Consider the following 24,359-nt stretch of genomic DNA (forward strand, 5'->3'; position numbering starts at 1 on the left):
AACAACCACAGAGGAGTCAAAGTGTCTCCATATGCCTTAACTAGCCTTCCCTGCAGACGACTACACAGCTGACCCATCCCTTCTGTTATATAAAATCTAACATATACGTCTTGAAATAAACATTTGACTAAGATAAGATAACAAATATATATATGTCAGAAAAATGTAAAGTATGTAAACAAAAACAAAATAAAACCACACACTCTTATTTGAACCCAGACCACATGTCCAGAAACACACACCTTTCTGACTGAACGAAGGTGCCACTTGTACACATTAGTTTGACACCTTCTTTCCATCACTGTCCCTGTCCTGTTTTCACTAGGCTCAGTGCTAGGAGCTCTCCTCTCCTCCACCCTGGAGCTGTCCTCCACCCTGGAGCTCTCCTCTCCTCCACCCTGGAGCTTTCCTCTCCTCCACCCTGGAGCTGTCCTCTCCTCCACCCTGGAGCTCTCCTCTCCTCCACCCTGGAGCTTTCCTCTCCTCCACCCTGGAGCTCTCCTCCACCCTGGAGCTGTCCTCTCCTCCACCCTGGAGCTCTCCTCCACCCTGGAGCTGTCCTCTCCTCCACCCTGGAGCTCTCCTCCACCCTGGAGCTCTCCTCTCCTCCACCCTGGAGCTCTCCTCTCCTCCACCCTGGAGCTGCCCTTTCCTCTGCCTGGTACAGGAGCAGGAGTCCACCCCCCCTCACTGGTCCCCCCTGGCTGTTACGGCCTTACATCTGAACAGGTGTCCAGTTTCAAAGCACAATAACACTTTGCACAAAAACAAAAGGTATGGGGGTGACTGTGGGCCTCTCCTGGGAGTGCTCAACCGTGCGTACGGCATCGTCAAGCAGCTCTGATGGCTCTGGGGCCTAAGACTGGGAAGAGGTCACAGACGTTCTAATCTTATCTGTCCATCTGCAAGTAACACAGACAGATTAACCCACGACATTTATAGGTTCCTGTTCCTATACGCGTACACACGGCCATGAATAGTAACCGGGAGTTACCGTCAGCATGATATGGTGGTGCACAGGGACCGAGCTATACTTGCCATCAGCGTTTAACCAAACTGCAGACTAGGCCCTGAGCAAGCTGAAACAGCCCTGGTTCTAATGAGGGTTTACAGACAGACACAGTGTGTGTCTGTCTGTCCTTCCACGCCCTCTTTCATCCACAGGGTATTGTCTCCTGTTCAAAGCCATTTCCATATAACTCCTTTTTCATATCGGGCTCCACTCCCACACACACATGTACACTCCCAATCATACACACATGCAAGCTCCTATACAAGGACACACACACACACACACAGTGGAGTAGGGGATCAAAGGTTCTGTAGCACATACCACAGTGATAGATAGCAGATGGAGGGAGGGATTTGCTATGGTGGTTGTGTGTTTGAGGTGTGTGTGTGTGTGTGTGTGTGTGTAGATCTATGTTTAGGAGGAGGAGGCTGATGTTACTAGGCAGGATGCATGAGCAACAGAGGCTCAACACAGCAACTGGATTGCACAATAGGGAGTAACCACGTAAATCTGGATGGCACAGTGAGGACAAAGCAGCATTTTACTTCCTCACCCACATCCCAGCCCCCACCTCCCAGGAGTGGGTGAAGCGAGGCAGCTGGAAGTGAACACGAAAAGGTCCTTAGGAGTCATGGGACTGTGCGGGAGACTGTTTTACATGTGTGCGTTTACTCAAGCCTTTGTAGGCTTTGTTATTCCTCCAGAATTCCAAAGCTTCACATGGAGTTCATTTACTTGGTTCTTTTCCTGCGATGGCGTATGAGTTTTCCAGTAACTGCCATGTGTCATTTGCTGCATCTTGAGTAACATTTCACAAGAAAATAAAAGAAATGCCACTCCCCAAAACCAGCGGCACATGTACCCCACTGGGTCTGGCTGAGAGGAAGTGCTTCACTCTGCTTCAAATTCTTCAGTAAAAGCAAGAAACAGCAGCCAGTAAGGACCCATTATGGCTCCAATTACAGTGAGCATATTTCTCACAAATTGTAAAAAAAGAAAAGAAAAAGACAATACATTTCTTCTGCATATATTAAAGTGTGTAAATCAGATCCCAACAGATGCAGAAGGCATCTCCAGGAGAGGGGCCAGAGCAGAGAGGTCAGTGTTTGGGTTCTGTTGCGCCTGTGGTGTCGCTGGAACTCCCTGATGGAGTAGGCCTGGCTTCCAATCAGCTGACTGCAGCATGACAGTGGGGGGGAATGGGAAGAATGTGCCTCCCCCCCCCAAAACACACACCCCATCTAAACAACAGACCTCTTGTTGCATCTCCCCACCCTCCTGAGGGACCTCAGATGTGCCTCCAGGTGATTAACAGACCACAGAAGAAGAAATATCGACTTCATCAAATACTGTCATCCATCACAGTCATTCGCTCCAACTCCCTCCTCCTACTTTTGCTTGGGAATATATCTCTTGGGATACATTCCTGCTACAACCTGCCACAACAAAAGGCCCTGAGGAAGTGGAGAGTGTGAAAGTTTCCAAAATGCTGACTAAAGGGCAGTTATTCTCCATAAGTTGTTATTACAGTTTGTGGCAGCTGCCTCACTTCCTGTTCTGCCCACAGTGGTGGCGATGATGAACGCAGGGATGAATGTCTGGCTTGCACAATGTTTCACAAGACTTGGGAAAGAACAGCAGTGTTCTGTTGACATCCTGCAAAAAAAAAATTATAACTACACGCCAAACTCTGAATTACTGTATGACACATTTACATTCCCACGTCAAACAGTCTCACGACATGTAGCTGAGAGCTTGGGCTGGAAATGCAACATCAAAAAGGTACTGAGTCAAGTTTTAAAGAATGTTCCATTGAGTCACAATCATGTAACTTATTTCCTCAAAAGCCTTCCTGCTTGCGCTTCATCTAGTCTACAGTCTCCAGACATGACTTGGTACAGTGGCGCCTCCCAGAGGTAAGAAGAGTGAAGTGCATAAGAAAATGAAGTGCAGTTGAGCTGTATACCGTCAATGTTTAGTTTGACTTTAGTTCAATTTTTTATCGTACAGTTGTCAGTATTTTGTCGTAAAATACTGCATATTTAAAGACTGAATGCACTTTTGTAAGGTTCTATATGTTTATTATATTACGGACTACACCAGCCTACCATAGTATATTTCATGTTCGTGTACACTTTTTTGCCGATTAAACTTGATTCAGATTCTGTGGATAACACACAAAACAGTTAGCAAAACAACACAGAGCATCCGTCAGATTCATCAAGCATCCCTTTTATTAACGGTCACCTGTTACAAAAAGAATGAAATATTCAGTGTTAATGAAATCAGCAACAATATATAGCAAGTGTTGATTACAGATGATATGGGACGCCTATTCCTAGAGTAGTTACAGTAGGATTAAAAACCCTCTACACTGTAGGCCTGGCATTCTGCTGCTCGAAACGGGTCACATGACCTCACGGGTCACATGACCTCACGGGTCACATGACCTCACGGGCCACATGACCTCACGGGCCACATGACCTCACGGGTCACATGACCTCATCTCTTACTGGAGCAGGATTTCAACACACGCATACACGTACTCTATGCATCTCCATGGTTACAGTTACTTAGTGACCCCTCATTCATGCTGGGACACACCCCGACCCCTCCCACCCCCCCAGCCCACCCGAAACTCAGCCAACAGAATGCATGGATCTATGAGTCATGAATGCATCCACATGTGTGACCAGTCTGAATGCGAGCAAGGAGCTCATCAACACTGAGGCCAGCAGGTCCTAACAGGTACGTTTAAACAATACATCATTTACTCTTTAACTTAAAAAAGGTTGGAAAACCCCAAAGTTCATTTAGTGATTAAGGAAATTCATTTTCCCTCTTGACAAAGAAAAACTACAGATGAAAACTACCGCTGTATTCAAAGATTTTCCGTCGACAAAAGCAGGAGGAGTGTACTAAACGGCAGGGAGGGAGGGAGGCCGGCAGGAGCCGTGGAGCTGCTCCGTCTGTGCTTCAGGGGGGAGAGGAGCTCCAGGGGGGGCCCTGTGGAGGCAGCGAGGTCTGTTCTGGAGTCCAGAGTGTTGGGGCCTCTGCCTGCCTGACCCTGGCTGGAGGCCAGGGGTGGAGGCCAGAAGTGGAGGCTGGGGGTAGAGGTGGAGGTAGAGGTTGAGGCCAGAGCAGATGAGATGGGTGGGGGCGGAGTGGGCGTTGGGATAGAGGGCCAAAAGGAGGCTTCCCACTGTACAGCTGAAGCAGAAGGAGGGGGGGGGGGGTGCTGATGTGGAGGGTCCAGGGGGGCTCTATGGGGGAAACCACCCCTTCTATAACTCTGGAGAGTCTTTGTCCGTCTCCTGTAGGACAGAAGGAGAAAGCACAGAGGAATCACTTCTACGTGTACAACACAAGATAATGTAGTCGCTATCAGAGGGGGGGGGCAGAGATAAACCCGTCCCCTGTATGGAGGCAGGACAGTCCTACCCCCTCATGTCTCTTGGTGAGCTGACGGTTGACAGACTGGAGCAGGTGCTGCAGGTCCCTCACTGTCTGGTTCAGCCCCGCAGTCACTTTCTCCTTCCTGTCCATCTCTTCCTGGGGGGGGGGGGGAGGATATCATTTTTTTGTGTTAAAAGGCTGTATTTACATTTATTAATTCTGCCAAAGGATAGTAATAATTACAGTATGAGTAATGAGTAGAGGAGGAAGGAGAAGAAAGAAAGGAGGAGGGAGAAAGTAGGAGAGGAGTGCAGGAGGGAGGTCCTACCCTCTGGGATGAGAAGTTGTCGTTCTCGATCAGCTCCCCCTGGCCCGTCTCCTTGAAGAGCTCCTCCTGGATCAGGTCCAGGGACTGCTGGGCCTGGAGGGAGAGACCGTCAGAGAGACGTCCCTGTATGTGGGTGCGGAGATGCAGTATGGGCTGGGTGTCTTACCTTATAGAGGTCACCTGCCACCTTCTGCCTCTCGCTCTCCTCCGCCTCCAGCTTGGACAGAGTATCCGTCAGCTGGGTCTTCAGCTGCGTACACACACACACACACACACACACACACACACACACACACACACACACACACACACACACACACACACACACACACACACACACACACACACACACACACACACACACACACACACACTCTCTTATACATTGGATACAATATCCTCCTACTGACTGTTGACATTTCCATACACACCAAGGTGCTAGTCAAATGTCAGGAGAGGATCTTTCATTTGCAAATGGCAGACTGGTTTGGTCCTAAAGATCTAAAAACGTTGCAAGTCTGAAACTTTAAACAGTCAGGCCTGCACTTCCTCTTTTTTGACAGTAAATATGCACTGACAATGGAACCAGTGTTGCACTAGGTAACGACCAAAACACATTCAAAGAGCGTGACAGGACAACACGAGAGGTGGCATGACGACGAGAAAGGGACAAGAGACAGGTGTTTGTGTACCAAGGAAGATGGAATAAATCTAAAGTATGTTTGCAGTCACAAGGTGGAGAACAGTTGCTGTGGTGAACAGGAAGTAAATCCCCAGAGATGACCACCATGAAGCCTTTGTAGGAGCAGCAGTGTTTTCAGAAAGCCTGTTAGGTGTGGAGGTGTTTGTTACGGGTGAGAGGAGGAACTCAACAGTAGCCAGTAGCAGAGTGCCTCAGCCAGTTTTGTTAGCATCAGTTTCAACACGTCAACCATCCACAACTCCACATTCTGCTCGTGTCTCGACAGGATCCTCGACAGGATTCTTAACCTTTAAAAAGGTTAAGAATGTAGGGACGTTCCGGAGAAGTCTCCCTGGTCCTGACTGTTTGTGTGTGTGTGTGCGTGGAGTCAAGGTCTGGGGTTGTGGATGCTTGTTCCAGTAGGTGTGTAAGGAGGTCTGGAGAGGCCTGGTGGTGAAAGCCTGAGGATAGGGAGGCTGGAACGAGGAGGGGGATGGGGAGGAGGAGAAGGATGGGGGAGGGGGATGGCTTACCAAGGTCAGCTCCTCATTCTGCCTGACAGCCTCTGTGTAAGAGCCATCAAGTTTGCTCTGCAATTCAGTCAACAGATCTTTGAGCTGAAATGAAGTTTGAGATGATGTTTATCACGGGGGCGTGTGTGAAGTCGAGTCCAGGGAGACGCTACGTGGTGGAGGAAGGTAGCTAACAGCAAGTACCCAGGCAGCTAGGGGGCCCAGCTAGGGGGCCCAGCTAGGGGGGTCCAGCTAGGGGGGTCAGCTAGGGGGTCCAGCTAGGGGGGTCCAGCTAGGGGGTCCAGCTAGGGGGTCCAGCTAGGGGGGCCCAGCTAGGGGGTCCAGCTAGGGGGGTCCAGCTAGGGGGTCCAGCTAGGGGGCCCAGCTAGGGGGTCCAGCTAGGGGGTCCAGCTAGGGGGTCCAGCTAGGGGGGTCCAGCTAGGGGGTCCAGCTAGGGGGCCCAGCTAGGGGGGTCCAGCTAGGGGGTCCAGCAGTTTCTTCACTTTAGTGGATATATTTCTGAACACACATCGCTGTAGATATTGTCTCTATGGCACCATGATCACAAATGTTTTCACTCTTGATGAGGCCTAGTTAATATGTGCACTGAAACAAGCCCAGAAATTGAGCCTTATTCTTGTGTGTAACTGTCATGAATGTAATTACCGTCCAACAAGCATGCAGGCGTTTGTGTTGGTGTAGCAGATAAGGTGCAAGTGACTACGTGAAGTGTAAAACCTGTGCATGTGATCGTAAAACAATCACCTAATGAAATGTGATAAAGTCATGTCCCTCCATGTGGAAACACATGGAATACAAACACACAGACAAACACTACATACACAGCCATCCACAAAATCACTACTACTATACCATTATGATGTCACTCACTATGACATCACAGAAGCACTACTACTATGCCACTATGACATCACAGAATTACTACAACTACACCATTATGACATCACCCACTGTGACATCACAGGGAGGAGTCAGGACGTGAGGCCGCTCACCTCTCGGACCTCCGTCACGTAGGTGGCGCTCTCGCGCTCCGCCCGCTCTAGCTCCGCCTCCAGGTGCTGCTTGTCTCGTCTCACCTGAGGAAGACCACGTCAATACAAATACAGCCTACTGCATCACAGCACTGTAAACTGCGTGTGTGTGTGTTGCGAGGACCTACGTTTTCCAGCTCTCCAACATCGCTCAGTCTTTCCACTTCCTGTTCCAGTGTTGTGACTTTCACACTCATCTGAGGAAGACAGGAAGAGGGAGGGGGGGGGGGGTGAGTGTGTAAACCTTTTGTTGGATCACTCTGAAGAGCAGGACTCTCTCTGGCTCTGACCTCTTTCAGCTCCACCTGACCCAGTTCCAGCTTCACCTTCCAGCGAGACTCTTCCTGCTCCACACTGCTCTGCAGGCGCTGCAGGATGCCCTCCTGTGGACACAGCGGGTATTACACCCCTGTCCGTTCCAGGCACTCTTTTTATCATTTTCTGGCTATCTAGCATAAGCTAGTCTACAAGCTAGTCTACAAAGCTATCACTGTTTGTCCTTTTACTGTCTGAAAAACTATTTTTGAAAAAAGGTTGGTTGAAACACACACAAAAAAAATAAAAAGTTTCAAAGGTTGACAAAAGACACTCGGACACAAAACACCCCTTCCACTCACACAAAACACCCCTTCCACTCACACAAAACACCCCTTCCACTCAAGACACAAAACCGTCCCCATCCCCCCCTCACCGTCTCTGCCAAAACTTTCTTGTACGTCTCACAGTCTTTCTGTAGAACCTTCTGGGCCTCCTCGGACTCCTTCAGCTTGTCAGCCAGGCCCTGGAGATCCACAACAGACAGCAGAGGTGAAGCCACCGTGGTGGAGCCAGGAGAAGGCAGCTGAACGAGACGCGTCATAGGAGACGCGAGGGGAGAGCGCAGCGGGTCGCTAGCTCACCGTGAACTCCTCTGCTCCTGGAGCAGGAGGAGAAGCAGGGCTGGCCTCCGCTGCACGAACCTCGGACGCCGCACTCTCAAACCTCTGCAGCCATTCCTGGTGGTCCTGAGAGGAAGAGCAGAAAGGAGGATGAACAGTCACACCAGAGGGCCATGGAGGAACATGAGAAGGGAGGTGTGGTTGGGGGTCGGAGACAATGGGAGGCCTTGTGGTTCAGCTTGCCTGTTGGGTGGGCAGAGGGACGTGAGGCAGCAGTCTGTGGAGAACCTCTCTGCACTCCGCCTGGGCTGAATCCAGACCTGTCTGGCTCTCCTGCAGGGGAGAGGAGGATGATGGAGAGAGGGAGAGAAGGAGCACAGGGGAGATTTAATACCAACTGACACTGAACACTCCCTCCTTTCGGACATCTGACCAAAATCTCCTCTCAGACTGAGATTCAGCCCTCAGAAAAACATTTGCATCATCTGTGTTCTGGGAACCAGGCCCAGCCCCCCAGCCTAGCACTGTAGCCCAGATCCCAGCCCAGCCCGTAGCACCCTGACCCAGTCACCGCCACACCCTGGATCAGCAGCCAGCTGTCACCTCCAGCTCTCTACATATTAACACTGTGGGGTGTGTGTGTTTGTGTGTGTGTGTTTCCTGATGGGGTGCAACAGGTGTTGAGGAACTCCCAGTCAGTGACCAGAAGAGCTTCCTCTGCTACTGTAGCTGGACAGCTAGGAACAGCTGTGACATAGTTCAGACTGTACCCTGCTCTGTGTGTGTGTGTGTGTGTGTGTGTATATATATATATACACACACTGTGTGTGTGCGTGTGTGTTTGTGTGTGTGGCGGTGACGAGGTGCCGCAGCAAAAATACACCTCTCCACCACAGAAATGCTAAGTGTCTAATTCTTCAGCAGATGCTACCTTGAGACATCCAGCTCAACATGTACATAAGGCCGGGCCTGGCTGGTCTGAGTGACTCTGTAGAGGTTAACAGCTGCGTGGAAACATCTACAGACTAGTGCAAGCACCCACAACCACACAGCTCAGATCATCATTACAACACATGACACTTCCACACCACCAATCAAACCTGAACCCACTGACCATTATCAGCCCGCAGCAATTAGCTCGGAGGGAATATATACATAGAGGAAGGATGTTTTAAAAAGTAATCTCTCTCTAGACCATAAGGCGATTCAGTTGAACTGAACAGACGGCATACTGATCATAGCAGTGCTGATGAGGTTATGTAGATCACAAAGCAAGATGGTCATACTGATCATAGCAGTGCTGATGAGGTTATGTAGATCACAAAGCAAGATGGCACGCATGCTCGATTTGACGACAGGTAATGTATGAGTCACATGATGCCACAGGGAGCCAAACAGCTAATGGACGTCATGAATCTCAAACTAAATGACAATCGAGGTGAAACAGGTTGTAAGTGCACTGCACACTCATTTCCAAATGTCAGTTTCTAATCTTAGGCGTGGGCTTGGAGTAACTGCTGGGCGGTATAAAAAAAAAGAGTTGCAGTCGAATGAGTCTGTTAAAAGGCTGATGGATTGTTGAGCTGCGTCTTAGCAAGCAGAACACATTATGTAGCGCTAGGTTCCAATCCAAACTAATTAGTTCTGAGGGGGGGGGGGGGGGGGGGGGATAGTACACTGTAGCACAACAGCTTTACAAACTGCCAAATGTTTAAGATACGGTGGGAGGGGGTGGAAGAGGGAGAATGAGTATGCAGCATTTGTATGAAGGATGTAACAATCTCACTTGCTGATTATGGAAAAAGATTTTTTGCGAGGGAGGGGCGGGGCCGGGAGATGCATCAGACTTGAGTCTAGAGTGAAGCAGACTGGGAGGGGAGGGGGGTTTTCGAACCTTGGCGGTCTTGCTGAGTTTCCCCTGCAGCATGGCCTCAGTAGCAGCCAGAGCCTCCATAGCACTCCAGTTTTTCTCCCGAAGCTCCTGCTTAGTTTCAGAGAGACACCACTTACAGCTCAGCCTCAGGGAACAGGACCCAGTGACCCAAAAACACAACCTACAGAAGGAGGACAGGGAGCTGGAGAGATACTTCATCTGCCGCTCTCGGTCGGTGGGGATAAAAAAAGGCTTTTTGGCTTGGTCAGGTCAGGCACTACATCTGCCCACCTGGACCACTACCACAGAGTCAAAGGAGCAAGTGTTTACGACAATAATCTGATTTTCCTGAGTGAAGAAATCCTCTGCTTGAGGACAGGATTCCGCCACACACATTACAGAATCAATGTGAGTGGGCGGAAAAAATGTCATCTACTTCAATTAATTATACACCTCGTCAACGAGGTAGCACTTTCTGAAAATACGTGATTGCTGTTATGCCCTGAAGTATCCACACGCACAGACATGCACGCAGGCACACGCGTTCACGGGCAAAGACTGATTCACACCTGACATCTTAAGATGTAACATTACGCTCAACTGGGCTAAAGAACTAAACTACACATGTTAAAGGAGACACTTCTCCATGTCAGAAACAATCCCCCTGTCTGGATCTGGGTCCACAGGAGGTCAAGCGAGAGGCAGCGAGAGGCTGAGATGAGGCAGCCGGAGAAACACAGGACACTGGATGCACGGGGGTGAGGCTGGGGGGGGAGGGGAGGCAGGGGGTGAGGCTGGGGGGGAGGCAGGGTGTGAGGCTGGGGGGCCGGGGGGACGTACGTTGTTCTTCTTCCTGTGGAGCTCCAGAGAGTCTCTCAGCTCCTCCAGGTCAGCCTGCAGGCCAGACACCTGCTTCTCCCTCTCCGCCAACCTGGGAGGTGGGGCAAGACGACGTCAGGAAACTGCCAATACCCCCAGAGGGACAGTAAAACAAGGTGAGCAAAACAAGTTCTGGGAGATGATCCAGTACTCACGCAATCAGCATCTCTGAGGTGGGAGCTGCTGTCTGGGACTCCTGCTTTGGGGTCAAAGGCAGAACAAACAAATGTGTCATGTCATTTTTCTCTTATCCTGATATGATGTTGAACAGTGAAGCCTCTGTTCATTACCTGTTGCTGCTGCAGCTGCAGTTGAAGCTGCTGTTGTAGCTGCTCTTCCTTGTCGCTCATCTCCCTGGCTCTGCCCTCCAGCTCCGCAGCTCTGCCCTCCAGCTCTGCCTGCAGACTCTGCACCTCCTGCTCCCTGGATGCCAGCCTGCAGCAGAGGAGAAGCAAGGTTCACGTCTCACAACTTGGGGACGGAGGGGGGTCGGTGTCTGGGTAGGAAGGGGATGCTGGTGTGGGGGCGGAGGTCTGTGTGTGTGGTAGGACTCACTGGGCCTGCAGTTCCAGGTCTCTGGAGGAGGTGGAGCTGGTCTCTTCAGCCTGCTGCTGTTTCAGCTGCTCAGCCTCTGACTGCAGGGCTGCAACTTGCTTCTCTAGGGCCTGGACACACACACACACAGTCATACACTCCTTCGGACAGCACAAAAACCGAATTCCTCGATTTCGTTCGAGTACATTGTTCACAATCCAAACATGTCAGTGAAGCTGGGAGCTCCATCCAGCAGGGGGAGTCTTGGTGCGCTGGAGCCTGGAAGGGAACACACCTCTACGGCCTTCTGCCTGGTGGAGCTGCTGTCCAGGGCTGTCTGGAGGCTGTCCTCCAGCACCTGGATCTGATCTTCCCTCTCCTGCATCCTTAAACACAACACCACACGGTTAGCCCTCATCCTTAAACACAACACCACACGGTTAGCCCTCATCCTTAAACACAACACCACACGGTTAGCCCTCATCCTTAAACACAACACCACACGGTTAGCCCTCATCCTTAAACACAACACCACACGGTTAGCCCTCATCCTTAAACACAACACCACACGGTTAGCCCTCATCCTTAAACACAACACCACACGGTTAGCCCTCATCCTTAAAGACAACACCACACGGTTAGCCCTCATCCTTAAACACAACACCACACGGTTAGCCCTCATCCTTAAACACAACACCACACGGTCAGCCCTCATCCTTAAACACAACACCACACGGTTAGCCCTCATCCTTAAACACAACACCACACGGTTAGCCCTCATCCTTAAACACAACACCACACAGTTAGCCCTCATCCTTTAACACCACACGGTTAGCCCTCATCCTTAAACACAGCACGGTTAGCCCTCATCCTTAAACACAACACCACAAGGTTAGCCCTCATCCTTAAACACAACACCACACGGTTAGCCCTCATCCTTAAACACAACACCACAAGGTTAGCCCTCATCCTTAAACACCACACGGTTAGCCCTCATCCTTAAACACAACACCACACGGTTAGCCCTCATCCTTAAACACCACACGGTTAGCCCTCATCCTTAAACACAACAAGGTTAGCCCTCATCCTTAAACACAACACCACACGGTTAGCCCTCATCCTTAAACACAACACCACACGGTTAGCCCTCATCCTTAAACACAACACCACACGGTTAGCCCTCATCCTTAAACACAACACCACACGGTCAGCCCTCATCCTTAAACACAACACCACACGGTTAGCCCTCATCCTTAAACACAACACCACACGGTTAGCCCTCATCCTTAAACACAACACCACACGATTAGCCCTCATCCTTAAACACAACACCACACTCTTAGCCCTCATCCTTAAACACAACACCACACTCTTATCCCTCATCCTTAAACACAACACCACACTATTAGCCCTCATCCTTAAACACAACACCACACGGTTAGCCCTCATCCTTAAACACCACACTCTTAGCCCTCATCCTTAAACACAACACCACACTATTAGCCCTCATCCTTAAACACAACGCCACACTCTTAGCCCTCATCCTTAAATACAACACCACACAATCACTCCTCTAGCTCGTCACACAAAACCCCAAAGTTTTAGCTACAATAAAAAGCTGTGTGCTCCTGTTCAGGGACTTACTTGCTCTGCAACTCGTCCACGATGGAGTCGGAGGAGGACTGGAGGAGGAGAAGGGGACAGAAGTGAGCGGGAAGCAGAGCTACATCACTGCAAGGTCAGAGGTCAGGAACACAGCTCTCCTACCTGTTCAGGTATATGGAGCCTCAAAGCCTCCAGTTCTTGTTTCAGAGCCTCGCTCTCCACCCTCACAGCCTGCAACAACACAGAGCACTTTCAAGCTCTCGGTTCAGGGAGATAAATTCACCACCGTGTCTGCAGACAGCTGATCTCAGTAAGGATTTGCTGCAGCGTGGACGCTTTGTGACAGTCTGATTGGCAGCCGCAGCTATCCCTTCCCTCTGCTTGGCCAATCCGACGCTCCTGCTCACCTTTAGCTCCTCCTCCTTGTTGGCCACCTCGATCAGGCCGGCCTTCAGCAGGTCCTCCACAGTCTTGATGTTCTCCTCTCGCTCCTGGACGCTGTGGGGGGAGAGGCATGGGGATGACGCAGGGAGAAACTAGGGGGACAATGTTTACAATGCTGACTGAAAGCAGAAGATCACCCCCCCCTCCTCGTGTTTGATGTGCCCTTTTCTCACAGACCTCTTCTGGAACTGGTCGAAAGCCAAATGAGAGGCAGTCTGGGAGAGAGAGAGGGAGGGGGGAGAGAGAGAAGGAGAGGGGGGGAGAGAGAGGGAGGGGGACAGAGAGAGAGGGAGGGGGAGAGAGAGAGGGGGACAGAGAGAGGGAGGGGGAGAGAGAGAGAGCGAGAGGGAGGAGACACAGAGATAAAGAAGGAGTTACGAAATGTGCATTCTGAGGGGGTCGATGGCTGAAAAGGTTGATGTTGTAGAAAGCGGTTTCCACTCTGACCTGGTCAGAAATCTGAGCCTGCAGATTCTGGAAGTCTGCTTTCAGTGACAAGTTCTCATTGTGCATCGCCTGAGAGCAGAGAGGGAGGGGAGAAAGAGGGAGGGACGTGGGGAAATCAAGCTTTTTGAAGTTCACCATGACCCACAAAACATCAAACTGGTATTTATAACCACAAGTGAAACTGCTTTATAGAGGCTCTGCACGGCTCATTACAGCAGGAATGTGCAGCACGACCAAATGTCTGAGAGAGAGAGACAGAGAGACACAGAGAGAGAGAGAGAGACAAAGAGAGAGAGACAGAGGGGGGGGGGGGGTACAGGTGTTGTACCTGCATGTTGGTCTCTCTGCTCGCCCCACTGCTTCTCTCAGCGTTGAGGGAGTCCTCCAAACTCATCCTCTGCTGCTCCTTCTCAGCCAGCCTGAACACACACACACACGTCAGGAGCCAGGCGAGGGAGGGAGGGAGGGAGGTGGTCTCAGAGGGAGAGGGAGGCGGTCTCAGAGGGAGGGAGGTGGTCTCAGAGGGAGGGAGGTGGTCTCAGAGGAAGGGAGGTGGTCTCAGAGAGAGGGAGGTGGTCTCAGAGGGAGAGGGAGGTGGTCTCAGAGGGAGAGGGAGGTGGTCTCAGAGGGAGAGGGAGGTGGTCTCAGAGGGAGAGGGAGGTGGTCTCAGAGGAAGGGAGGCGGTCTCAGAGGGAGGGAGGTGGTCTCAGAGGAAGGGAGGCGGTCTCAGAGGGAGAGGGAGGCGGTCTCAGAGGGAGGGAGGCGGTCTCAGAGGAAGGGAGGTGGTCTCAGAGAGAGGGAGGTGGTCTCAGAGAGAGAGGGAGGTGGTCTCAGAGAGAGAGGGAGGTGGTCTCAGAGGGAGAGGGAGGTGGTCTCAGAGGGAGAGGGAGGTGGTCTCAGAGAGAGGGAGGTGGTCTCAGAGGGAGAGGGAGGGAGGTGGTCTCAGAGAGAGAGGGAGGTGGTCTCAGAGAGAGGGAGGTGGTCTCAGAGGGAGGGAGGTGGTCTCAGAGGGAGGGAGGTGGTCTCAGAGAGAGAGGGAGGTGGTCTCAGAGAGAGTGGGAGGTGGTCTCAGAGGGAGAGGGAGGTGGTCTCAGTGGGAGAGGGAGGTGGTCTCAGAGAGAGGGAGGTGGTCTCAGAGGGAGAGGGAGGGAGGTGGTCTCAGAGGGAGAGGGAGGGAGGTGGTCTCAGAGGGAGGGAGGTGGTCTCAGAGAGAGAGGGAGGTGGTCTCAGAGGAAGGGAGGTGGTCTCAAGAGGGAGAGGGAGGGAGGTGGTCTCAGAGAGAGAGGGAGGTGGTCTCAGAGAGAGAGGGAGGTGGTCTCAGAGAGGGAGGGAGGTGGTCTCAGAGAGAGAGGGAGGTGGTCTCAGAGAGGGAGGGAGGTGGTCTCAGAGAGGGAGGGAGGTGGTCTCAGAGGGAGAGAGAGGGAGGTGGTCTCAGAGGGAGAGGGAGGTGGTCTCAGAGAGAGGGAGGTGGTCTCAGAGGGAGGGAGGTGGTCTCAGAGAGAGAGGGAGGTGGTCTCAGAGGGAGAGGGAGGTGGTCTCAGAGGGAGAGGGAGGTGGTCTCAGAGGGAGGGAGGTGGTCTCAGAGGGAGGGAGGTGGTCTCAGAGAGAGAGGGAGGTGGTCTCAGAGGAAGGGAGGGAGGTGGTCTCAGAGGAAGGGAGGGAGGTGGTCTTACTAGAGAGGTTTTACTTACAGCTTCTGGAGCTCCTCAAAGTGGGAGACGTGAGCAGCCTGTAGGACAGAGGAGACACAGGAGTCACCACCTCATACACACACCTCATTCTACCTTTCACACATACACACACACACTTTTCTCTGACACCTGTCTCTCTGCTCTACATACCTGGGAGCTGACCTGGGCCTGCAAGGCCTCAACCTGGACATGGAGTCCCTTGTTTTCACCAAGGAGCTCCTGTCATGAAACAAACAAACCACTCATCATATAAACACCATGGTAGGTGTGAGTGCTGGTGTAAGAGGGGCCCTGGGCCATGCTCCTCCTGCCCACCTGGAGCTGGCCCTGCAGGGCGTCGTCTGGGACTCTGTGCTGGGACGCCTCCAGAAGCTGCAACACCTTCTGCTCCATCTGCTCCTTGGACACCATGGTGTCTGTCAGGCTGCTGTGCAGAGTCAGGATCTCCTGGTTCTTGTTGTTCATCTCCGTCTCCACGGCCAGCAGCTGGTTCTGCAGCTCTGAGAACACACACACACGCTGGATAAAAGCCACCTACACATGGTCATCACCTGAGTGGAAGCCTGGGTTCTCTGCTTCTCCTCTGCCAGGGTGGAGGTGAGGGTGGAGGTGAGGGTGGAGGTGAGGGTGGAGCCTGCCTCACCTTGCTTGGCGGCCTGCAGCGCCTGCTTGTCAGAGTTCACTCCGTGGAGGTAGTTCTGCAGCTCGTCCCAGCGACGCTTCGTATCCTGCAGCTGAGCCTGATGACAGGAACCACACAGTCATGATACAGCGCCAGCCCTCATCCCAGCCCTCCCCCCACCCAGCCCTCATCCCAACCCTCCCCTCAGCCCTCCACCCCAGCCCTCACTCCAAACAGTCACAGCACACCCTAAAGGTATGGAACACACAGGCCCACTGCCGCTGGAGGAAGTGGTGCTTTTGCCGAGCACAAAGACTCCGACAGCCTTCACTTCCTGAACCGACAATCCCCTGCTTCCGTGCTCTTCTATAACCCTCCCTCCCCACCTCACCGCCACAAATACATTCATAACAAACATGAGTCATGTGGTGTGCTAGGAGGCAGTAGGGGGCCAGACCTCTGCCTGCTTGTAGTTGACCTCCAGGGACTTCCTCTGGTGTTCCTCCTGTTGCAGCTTGCTGGAGGTCTCTGCCAGCTCCTTCATCAGGCCTGAGCACTCAGAGCGCAGGTTGTTCAGCTCCGCAGACTGCCTGCCCGTCAGGAGAAACACCACACCAGTTACACCCAGTAACCACACCTGGGACGGTGGGGTTCATTCCAGAAGGATTTGAACCTGCAAGCTCTTGATGTGTGGCCAGAAGCTCTGGACAGCAGTCTGATAAACAAGGTGTGTGGGGGGGGGGGGGGTCATGTGACTCACTTGTTCTCCATCTGATTGGTGGCTGAGCTCACAGCGTCTCTCAGTATTTTGTTCTCCTGCTGCAGACGGCTGATCTGACTGTCCTGCTGCTCTCTCACCTGCTGGAACTACACACACACACACACACACACGTCAGTCTCTGCAACAGCCAACAGCACTGCAGGCGTTGCACGGCGCCTCTCCTCAGAGCTGAGACAGAAGGTCACCTTCATCTGCATGTCCTGGTAGCTGCCCTGGGCCTTGGCCTGGATGACGTTCATCTCCTTCTCCAGGGCCCCACGGTGCTCCCTCACCACAGCCTCAGCCCGGACGCTCTTCTGCTTCTCCAACTGCAGCTCCTGACAGGGACACGGGTCACATGACGGGCACAGCCACGGGTCACATGACGGGCACAGCCACGGGTCACATGACGGGCACAGCCACGGGTCACATGACGGGCACAGCCACGGGTCACATGACAGGCACAGCCACCCAGTTTCCCCAGACATGGGAGATGCCCGTTGAATTGTTCCTCTTACTTTAGGACAAGGCTTAAATCATGTCTGAGAAGACTGGACCTTTACGTCTGGGGGAACAGCATGTGTGACGTGGGTCGGTAGCAAGGAGGAGGAAGGGTGGAGGTGGAGGAAAGGGGTAGAGGAGGGGAGGTGGAGGTGTAGAGGAGGGGAGGTGGAGGGGTAGAGGAGGTGGAAGAGGGGTGCTGTACCTGGCTGAGCTGCTTGACCTTGTCCTTGGCTATGGAGGCTTCTTCCTGCAGGGTGTTGAGAAGTCTGTCCTTCTCCTGGGCTGACGGGTCGGCCTTGACGGTGGACTGAAGAACACAGAGGAAGACACAGTTTGATAACAGGACGGAGGGGGGGCGGGATATGACTTGACCGACCACAGTCTTTCCTTTCCCTGGCTCCTCTCCCTGGCCCCTGGAGGGGCCTGGGGGGGCCTCCCTGGGGGGTCCTACCTTGTGCCAGGCCTCCAGGGCGTTGGGGCTCTTCTCCCTCAGCACAGCCACCACGCTGACCACCTCGGCCTCCGTCAGTCCTCCCAGCCCAGCCAGCAGCTCCTTCAGCTTCACCTCAGAGTTCTCTGTAGAGAACACACACACGCACAGCGACATGTTAGACCCAGACAACATCACAGGGCTAGAAATAAGGCCTTACACACAAGTTGAAGAATGACACCATCATCATGTAGGATGAGAACATGGCTCACCTTTATCAGCCTCCATCTTCTGCTTCCTGCCACTCCCCTTGGAGGGGGCGTCGTCGTTGTGTCCTGCCTGGTGATTGGCTGGGGCAGCAGAGTCAGTCTGGGCATCATCAACTGGAGCTGGAGGAGGCAGTGAGTCAGTTAACAACACCGCCTCTCTCTACTGCCTCACCATCCAACAGCTGCACACACACACACACACTTCTCACCATGTTCAGTCTTCTGCTTCTTGGCAGAGTTCTTCTTCTTGCCCGTGGTGGTGGTGGGTGGGGGGGCACCATCCTGGGCCTTGGTCTCGGCCACAACTGGAGCCTCCTTCTTGGCCGGGGCCGGAGTGGGGGCCGGGGCCACCTTAGTCTCGGGCTGGCTCTCCTCCACTAGACAGGAGCAGGTGGGAGAGCAGTTTACCACTGATGATGTGGACATTCATTAACTCATAATGTGGACATTTGTATCTGTAGCCCCTTTTGAACACGTAAATATTTTGGGGGTTGCCGATGTGCTCGTGGTTAGTTGGTAATTCCCTGTCGGCTCCTTTCTCTCATGACCACAGGACACACACACGCACGCACACAGAACGATATCTACTCACCAGCCTCAGCCTTCTGCTTCTTCTTTTCCTTCTTCTTCCCAGCGGGCGGGGGGGGCGTCTGGGTGTGTTCGTCAGGCTGGGGCGGGGTGGAGCCGTGCTGCTTGCTGACAGCCACGGGCGTCTCCGCCCTGCGGCCCGCTGCCTTCGACCCGTTCACCTCTGGCTCCTCAGGGGAGCTGGCCGCGGCGGCAGCCTTGGCGGCGGCAGCCTGCTGCTTCTTCTCCTTCTTCTTCCTCTCCTTCAGCCCTGAGGGGAGCTCCACGGGGGCGGCCAGGGGGGCGGGGGCCGGGGTGGGCGGGGCCACGGGCTCCTCCTCCTCCTCCAGAGCGGAGCCATTGGCGGTGTCGCCCACCTCGAAGTCCCTCAGATCCTCCTCCGACTCTCCTCCCCCTCCTCCTCCACCGCTAGCCTCCCTCTTCTTGCTCTTCTTCTTGTCTCCCTTCTTGCGCGTGTCGGGTCTGGAGGCTGGCAGCTTAAGGTGGCGTTTCTGCCGTGCGAGCACCTCGTCGTAGGACGTCTCCTTCATGAAGAGCCAGAAGAAGAGGAACAAGAGGGCGATGACCAGGGAGGGGGCCAGGACCAGCAGGTACTGGGAGTCGTAGATGTCCATCGCCATCCTACACGGGAGAGGAGCAAACGAGAGGGGGAGTCCATTTACATTTTAGTCATTTAGCAGACGCTCTTATCCAGAGCGACTTACAGCAAGTACAGGGAGATTCCCCCCGAGGCAAGTAGGGTGAAGTGCCTTGCCCAAGGACACAACGTCATTTGGCTTGGCTCGGAATCGATCCGGCAACCTTCTGATTACTAGTCCAACTCCCTCACCGCTCAGCTCCATCACCGCTCAGCCATCAGACTCCCATTAGTCCGTCAGTGTCCAATCACAGCAGGGAAATCGAATCAAGTTCGATTTCTATGGCCCTTTTTACAACCAATGTCACAGAGGGCTTCACAAACAACCGTGAAACTGCCCCTCAACACACCTAACCCCTCAGGAAGGCCAAGAGAAACTCCCAGGACAACTGGGAGAAGACAGGGGGGAGAACCGTGGTGAGGACCCGTTCAGTGAGGGATCCCCTCCTCAACAGCAGGATGCCATTTTTTGTTTCACTCCGTTATCTAGCACGTTAACGTCAAGACCACTTCTGCTGGAGTCCCTCAAGGGCACAATCCTACATGTGGCGTGGTGGTACAGCGAAGGGAATTACGCCAAGCCATTCCCAAGATTAAGAACTCTGCCTCAGGCTTAATGAGTCAGACATGAACACCTGTGTTACCAGAGAGAACTCCACTTTCCCCCTCGCTATGAGACGGCATCTCTACACGCTAGAGGAGCAAGAGCAACACGTGTGTCTCTCTCTCTCTCCGTGCCTGTGGATGAGCGAGGCAGATTCAGGACCACTCTATATCCTGCCCTTCCCTCTGCCGTGTCATCGCTCTTCCCTGTGATATGATCCCATTAGCCTCCAGCACCCTGGCCACACAGTAACACCAGACATACAGAGCCCTGGGCTAGCCTAGCTCACCCTGTCTGGCTAATGATCGAGTACAAGATTCAGTAAACCAGTACTACAAGACATTCCCCCTCACCCTCCTGCTTTGACAAGCTCCTGAGCGGTCGCTCCCCTTTCTCAGGGCTCCTTGACATTCTAAACTCAAACTGGAGGGGCTTTGCGAGGGGCAAAAATACACCCAGGTGTTAATGTCACCCCGTGCTGCAGCTGCACATTCACGCAGGCCTGGTGAGAGGCTTGATAAGATCAGGACAGCTTTCTCCTTCCATCACAGGCCTCCTCCTGCCCAGTCAGACCCGTCGCCGGGAGCCTACACCCACCTTCCCCACCAGCGCCTGCGTTAGCAGCGGCTGTAGAGGCTCACATTTACATTTAGTCATTTAGCAGACGCTCTTATCCAGAGCGACTTACAGTAGGCAAGTAGGGTGAAGTGCCTGGCCCAAGGACACAACGTCATTTGGCGCGCCCGGGAATCGAACTGGCAACCTTCGGATTACTAGCCCGATTCCCTAACCACTCAGCCATCTGACTCCACACATGCTCACCAGCGCACGTCAGTCACTGTAAGGAATATTCATCCTTACGTCTCTGACACCACACTGTGGGTTCCTCACAGTCCCTGGAACAGGGCTGGGTTAGTATGACTGGAGTACAGACAGGGCACAAAATAAGTAGCATCCACCAGCTAAATGCCGGTAAAACACACAGGAGGCTAGTACGTTCTCTACACTCACCAGCCCAAACAGCTATATGGTAATCGACTGAGTTGCTGGTCAGATTTGAACATTGACTAGCCATGCGAGCCCCCAAAGGCCAGGACTGTGTCCTAAATCATCATCTCTTTACCTCCTTTCAACAAATGTTTAACGGTCATTCGGTCAGTGCAGTGCTGGGTCATTGTGAGTGCACCGTGGTGCTCCACAACACTGGTGTTGACCGTGCTGATAATAGCCTCCTGCTCTGCAGTCCCAGTGATGTCAGCAGGAGCAGAGGAGGCTTGGGCTCCTATACCGGGCCCCTAAGGTAATTTGGATTAAGCAGATTACCCATGATAATACATTTAAGAATAACTTTCTGCTGCAGTGCCTCTCTCTCGCCCAACAGGCTTGGTCTCACCGTTTGAACACGGGCTCATAAACACCTCATTACTTCAGGTCTGACACACACGGCATACACAGCATACGTGCATACTCACTCCCTGACACACACACACACACACACTTCAGGGAGGAACAAGAAGGAAGGTATCGAATACATGTCAAAGCATTAGCTCACTAGCTAATTGTACAAAATGACTTAGAAGCTTTGGAAATTCCACAACGACAAAGCAGCTCCTCTCAGCGACAAGAGAATGTCTTCGCTGAGCCAGCAAACATTCTCTGACCAGGCTCTTGACAAGCAGAACATGGATTTCATTGTATGTGGTCTAGAGTAAAAAAAAAAATATATATATATATATATAGGAACGTTCAGTGTGACAGGCCTTGCAAGACCAGTGGTGTGGGTAGGCTTGGAGAAAGATTCCTAAGGGCACCGTACGTTATAAGGCGTGCAATTGTCGCAAGCAGCGAATAGCGAGGAGATGATATAGCTTTCCATAGAATAAACAGTGATAACACTTGTCTCAGTTGAGTATAATTTGCCTATCTGCTGCCTCACTTTAGGTCTACGTCCACATTGGTAGGGTCAGCAAAGGGTTAAAAAGAAGAATAGAGAGAAGGAAGAGAACATTTTAAGGTGTGTGAAAGATAAACTATGCAGTGAACTTGCCGAATAACACGAAGAGCGAGGTTGCGACATGACCGTTTGGTGAGGCCTCTACAGGGGGCAGATTCACACTGAGAATACAAGGTTGCAGACACAAAGCAATCACACAGGTCTACATAAATGGGTGCAAAAGCAAACAAGGATTAGCAATAGGCGCTAGCCCTAGTGCTCTCAGCGACAACACAGAGAGGAGAGTCTTCCAGGGCTATTTACTCAACATCAGTAACACCAGGGTGACGCCCTACTTTGGACAATCAGAGTTGAGAACGCGAGACCCAGGGCAAGAATAGAGGTCCGTGTTGGACAGGATGGGTGGGGTGGTTCGTGTCATGCCCGCAATATTGCTTTCTGCCTCAGAGGGAAGGCTGTAAGCGTTACTCAGTGCAGCCAGAGAGTCCAGTCCCAGAATTGAAACGAGACAGAGACAATGCTCTCTCGGACCAGTGGCTCCCCGGAATCTGAACCACTTGGCTGGCCAGAACTCATGCTTTGGCTGGGCGCACAAGTATGGGAACCTGGTATTAAAAAACACCTATTCCAGATTCATCTGTGTTGGGGGCAACGGGTCGACTGTTTACACAAAGCCAAAGCGCAGCACGTACCATCAACATGGAGATATGAAACTGACGTTTTTTCCAAAGTGACCTTGTGGATGAGTTAGACATTCAGGAACAAGCCTGTCACAATTCATAACTAGCCAACGAGGAGAGAGATAGGGAACGTGCCACACCGGTAGGAAAACGGCTATTCGAACCGCCTCAATATCCAGGTTGAGCCATGAAGTTCACTGCAGTGTGGGAGTTTATGATATCTCACACTGCTCCTAAGTGTAGCAGTTGGCTTGTATAACAGTAGCTCAGCCCAGTGTGGTTAATCCACCTCCTCGCACCATACCTGCAACAGGCCTCAAGCAATAGCGTAGCTGGCTACTAGCTGTCCTCCAAGAAGTTTAATAAAAGAAACTATGTACGCAATAACGTCTGCACTAAATAACCACCTTACTACCTAGCTGTTGTGTACTCTGATGTAGTATGGAAGGAGGGTCCATTCTGAGGTAAAGACGGCAGAAATTATAACCGTAGGCGTGAGCTGATTCCAAAGGAGCCCGGAAGAGTCTTGCTCTTGCCAGCGATGAGAAATACGGTTTTCTGTCATGTATCACCGTTCAAACGGCGTTCTGCTGCCAAGGCAAAGGGAGTAGACGCGAAAAACGTATCAATTGCTTTGAGGAAATTATTTGTGAGGATGACCCTTGTCACCGGTTTGACTATGATCAACAATAGAACACCATCTTTGAATCGCCTTGTTAAAAAGTTACAGATGTCAACTGCAAGGGGGCAAAGTTTTTAAGATACTTTACAAACTAGTTAACGACAAGGACCACTCCATCATGCGTGCAATCTGTGGATAAATTGCATACTATGTTAAAGTCATGCTCAAAAAATGTTGTCTTTCCGAATCACGTTATTTGGTATGTTGCCAACCAAAGCAACACCCACTTAAAAACAAAACAATTGACAATTTTCTGTGCTATGCTCACACCATGCATACCATGCTTGGCTTGCTACTAATACTATTACTCATGGCTAGCTAGCCGCCGATGTCAAGTCTTTATTTAAACGGGTGCACATGTCGATAGCTTACTAGCAAACCCGTGTCGGGTTATCAAATTTATATTCCGTAGAATAACACTACCACAGTACCGGTAATGTTACCAAAAAGTCAAACTTCACGAACTTTTGCTACATAGCCTGCCAATGCCATTTACGACTAAATGCAAGATAACTAGACAGACAATTTGGGTTAATACAATCGTTTAACGTCGAGCTAGCTTCACACAGCTAGAGCTAGCAGGCTAACCTGTACAGTAAGTACCCAAAGAGCTTCTTCTGACCACTGACGGTACCAAGTCCATCATGGCATGCACGGGGATAGCTAGCAACAGCTAACTGTCAGTGGGCTAGTAGTATCACTGACAAGAACATACATAATGACAGACACAAGCCCCCATTTTGCAGCGATGTGAAGGCATGCGTTGTGTCGCTAATGGTGCTAATAGTCAAGACAGTAAACGTCTAATGAAAGAGGAACTTTCCAATAAAAAGCACAATGGAATGGCAATTCAACGAAATAACTCGCTCAAAGCAATGACCCAGCCTTCTTTTCCCCTCCCTTTAAATCTGTGTCTTACGTCCCGATTTTTCGGCATGGCCTTGAGGGCTAGTGCCAGGCCTAGCTAGCCAGCTAGATGCATGGCTTAGCAAAGACTCAAATTGTTAGCAAACATTAGTTTAGCTACATGTAAACTGTCAAGACTGTCGCTAGTCCACGTACCTGACGTCTTGTATTGTCGCGGTTAGCTATGTAGCTACCAAGGGAATTAAAAAATGAGACGTTTCCTCCGCTGTAGATAGCAGCGGCTCAAGTTCCCAAAGCAGCTCCTCCAACCTCCTGCTATGTCCGTCTGTCTTGTGTTTCGCTTACGCGGGGGCGGGCCGGGAGCCGGCCGTTCTCGTACAAAGCTAGGAAGGGGACTGAACGGAGGGAGGGGGCTCACGCTGGATGTGG

At 52.0% G+C, this 24,359-nt stretch overlaps 1 protein-coding gene across 5 annotated transcripts; it reads right to left on the reverse strand.

Moving 5' to 3' along the window:
* Positions 1–3,223: 3,223 nt before the first annotated feature.
* On the reverse strand, positions 3,224–24,275 carry ktn1 (kinectin 1). 5 transcript variants are annotated; one of them, XM_047047930.1, is made up of 36 exons: positions 24,126–24,275; positions 18,511–19,127; positions 18,128–18,295; positions 17,922–18,038; positions 17,671–17,795; positions 17,422–17,526; positions 16,922–17,053; positions 16,716–16,822; positions 16,413–16,545; positions 15,977–16,073; positions 15,649–15,833; positions 15,484–15,552; positions 15,334–15,371; positions 13,971–14,061; positions 13,643–13,711; positions 13,373–13,410; positions 13,159–13,249; positions 12,914–12,982; positions 12,791–12,828; positions 11,442–11,532; positions 11,168–11,277; positions 10,903–11,047; positions 10,768–10,808; positions 10,574–10,664; positions 9,755–9,841; positions 8,104–8,193; positions 7,882–7,986; positions 7,674–7,763; positions 7,273–7,365; positions 7,111–7,179; positions 6,944–7,027; positions 5,952–6,035; positions 4,903–4,986; positions 4,737–4,829; positions 4,454–4,564; positions 3,224–4,326 (listed from the first exon to the last, which is right to left on the reverse strand). In XM_047047930.1, exons 2-36 carry the CDS (start codon positions 19,124–19,126, stop codon positions 4,297–4,299), a joined length of 3,786 nt encoding a protein of 1,261 aa, XP_046903886.1. In that variant the 5' UTR covers position 19,127; positions 24,126–24,275; the 3' UTR covers positions 3,224–4,296. The 5 variants fall into 5 exon arrangements, with proteins under 5 accessions (XP_046903886.1, XP_046903882.1, XP_046903890.1 ...); XM_047047926.1 differs by having other exon boundaries at positions 10,768–10,811; XM_047047934.1 differs by lacking the exon at positions 5,952–6,035.
* Between the last annotated feature and the right edge of the window lie 84 nt (positions 24,276–24,359).

This window comes from Hypomesus transpacificus, chromosome 3, assembly GCF_021917145.1.
Source record: "Hypomesus transpacificus isolate Combined female chromosome 3, fHypTra1, whole genome shotgun sequence".
NCBI lineage: Eukaryota > Metazoa > Chordata > Actinopteri > Osmeriformes > Osmeridae > Hypomesus > Hypomesus transpacificus.

Excerpts from the sequence above, each read along its gene's own strand:
- ktn1 (XM_047047926.1), bottom strand. The coding sequence starts at position 19,126 with ATGGCGATGGACATCTACGACTCCCAGTACCTGCTGGTCCTGGCCCCC. Across the intron at positions 17,527-17,670 it reads CCCTGGAGGCCTGGCACAAG|TCCACCGTCAAGGCCGACCC; the intron begins GTAGGACCCCCC and ends TGTGTTCTTCAG. Across the intron at positions 7,180-7,272 it reads GTCAGGTGGAGCTGAAAGAG|ATGAGTGTGAAAGTCACAAC; the intron begins GTCAGAGCCAGA and ends TGTCTTCCTCAG.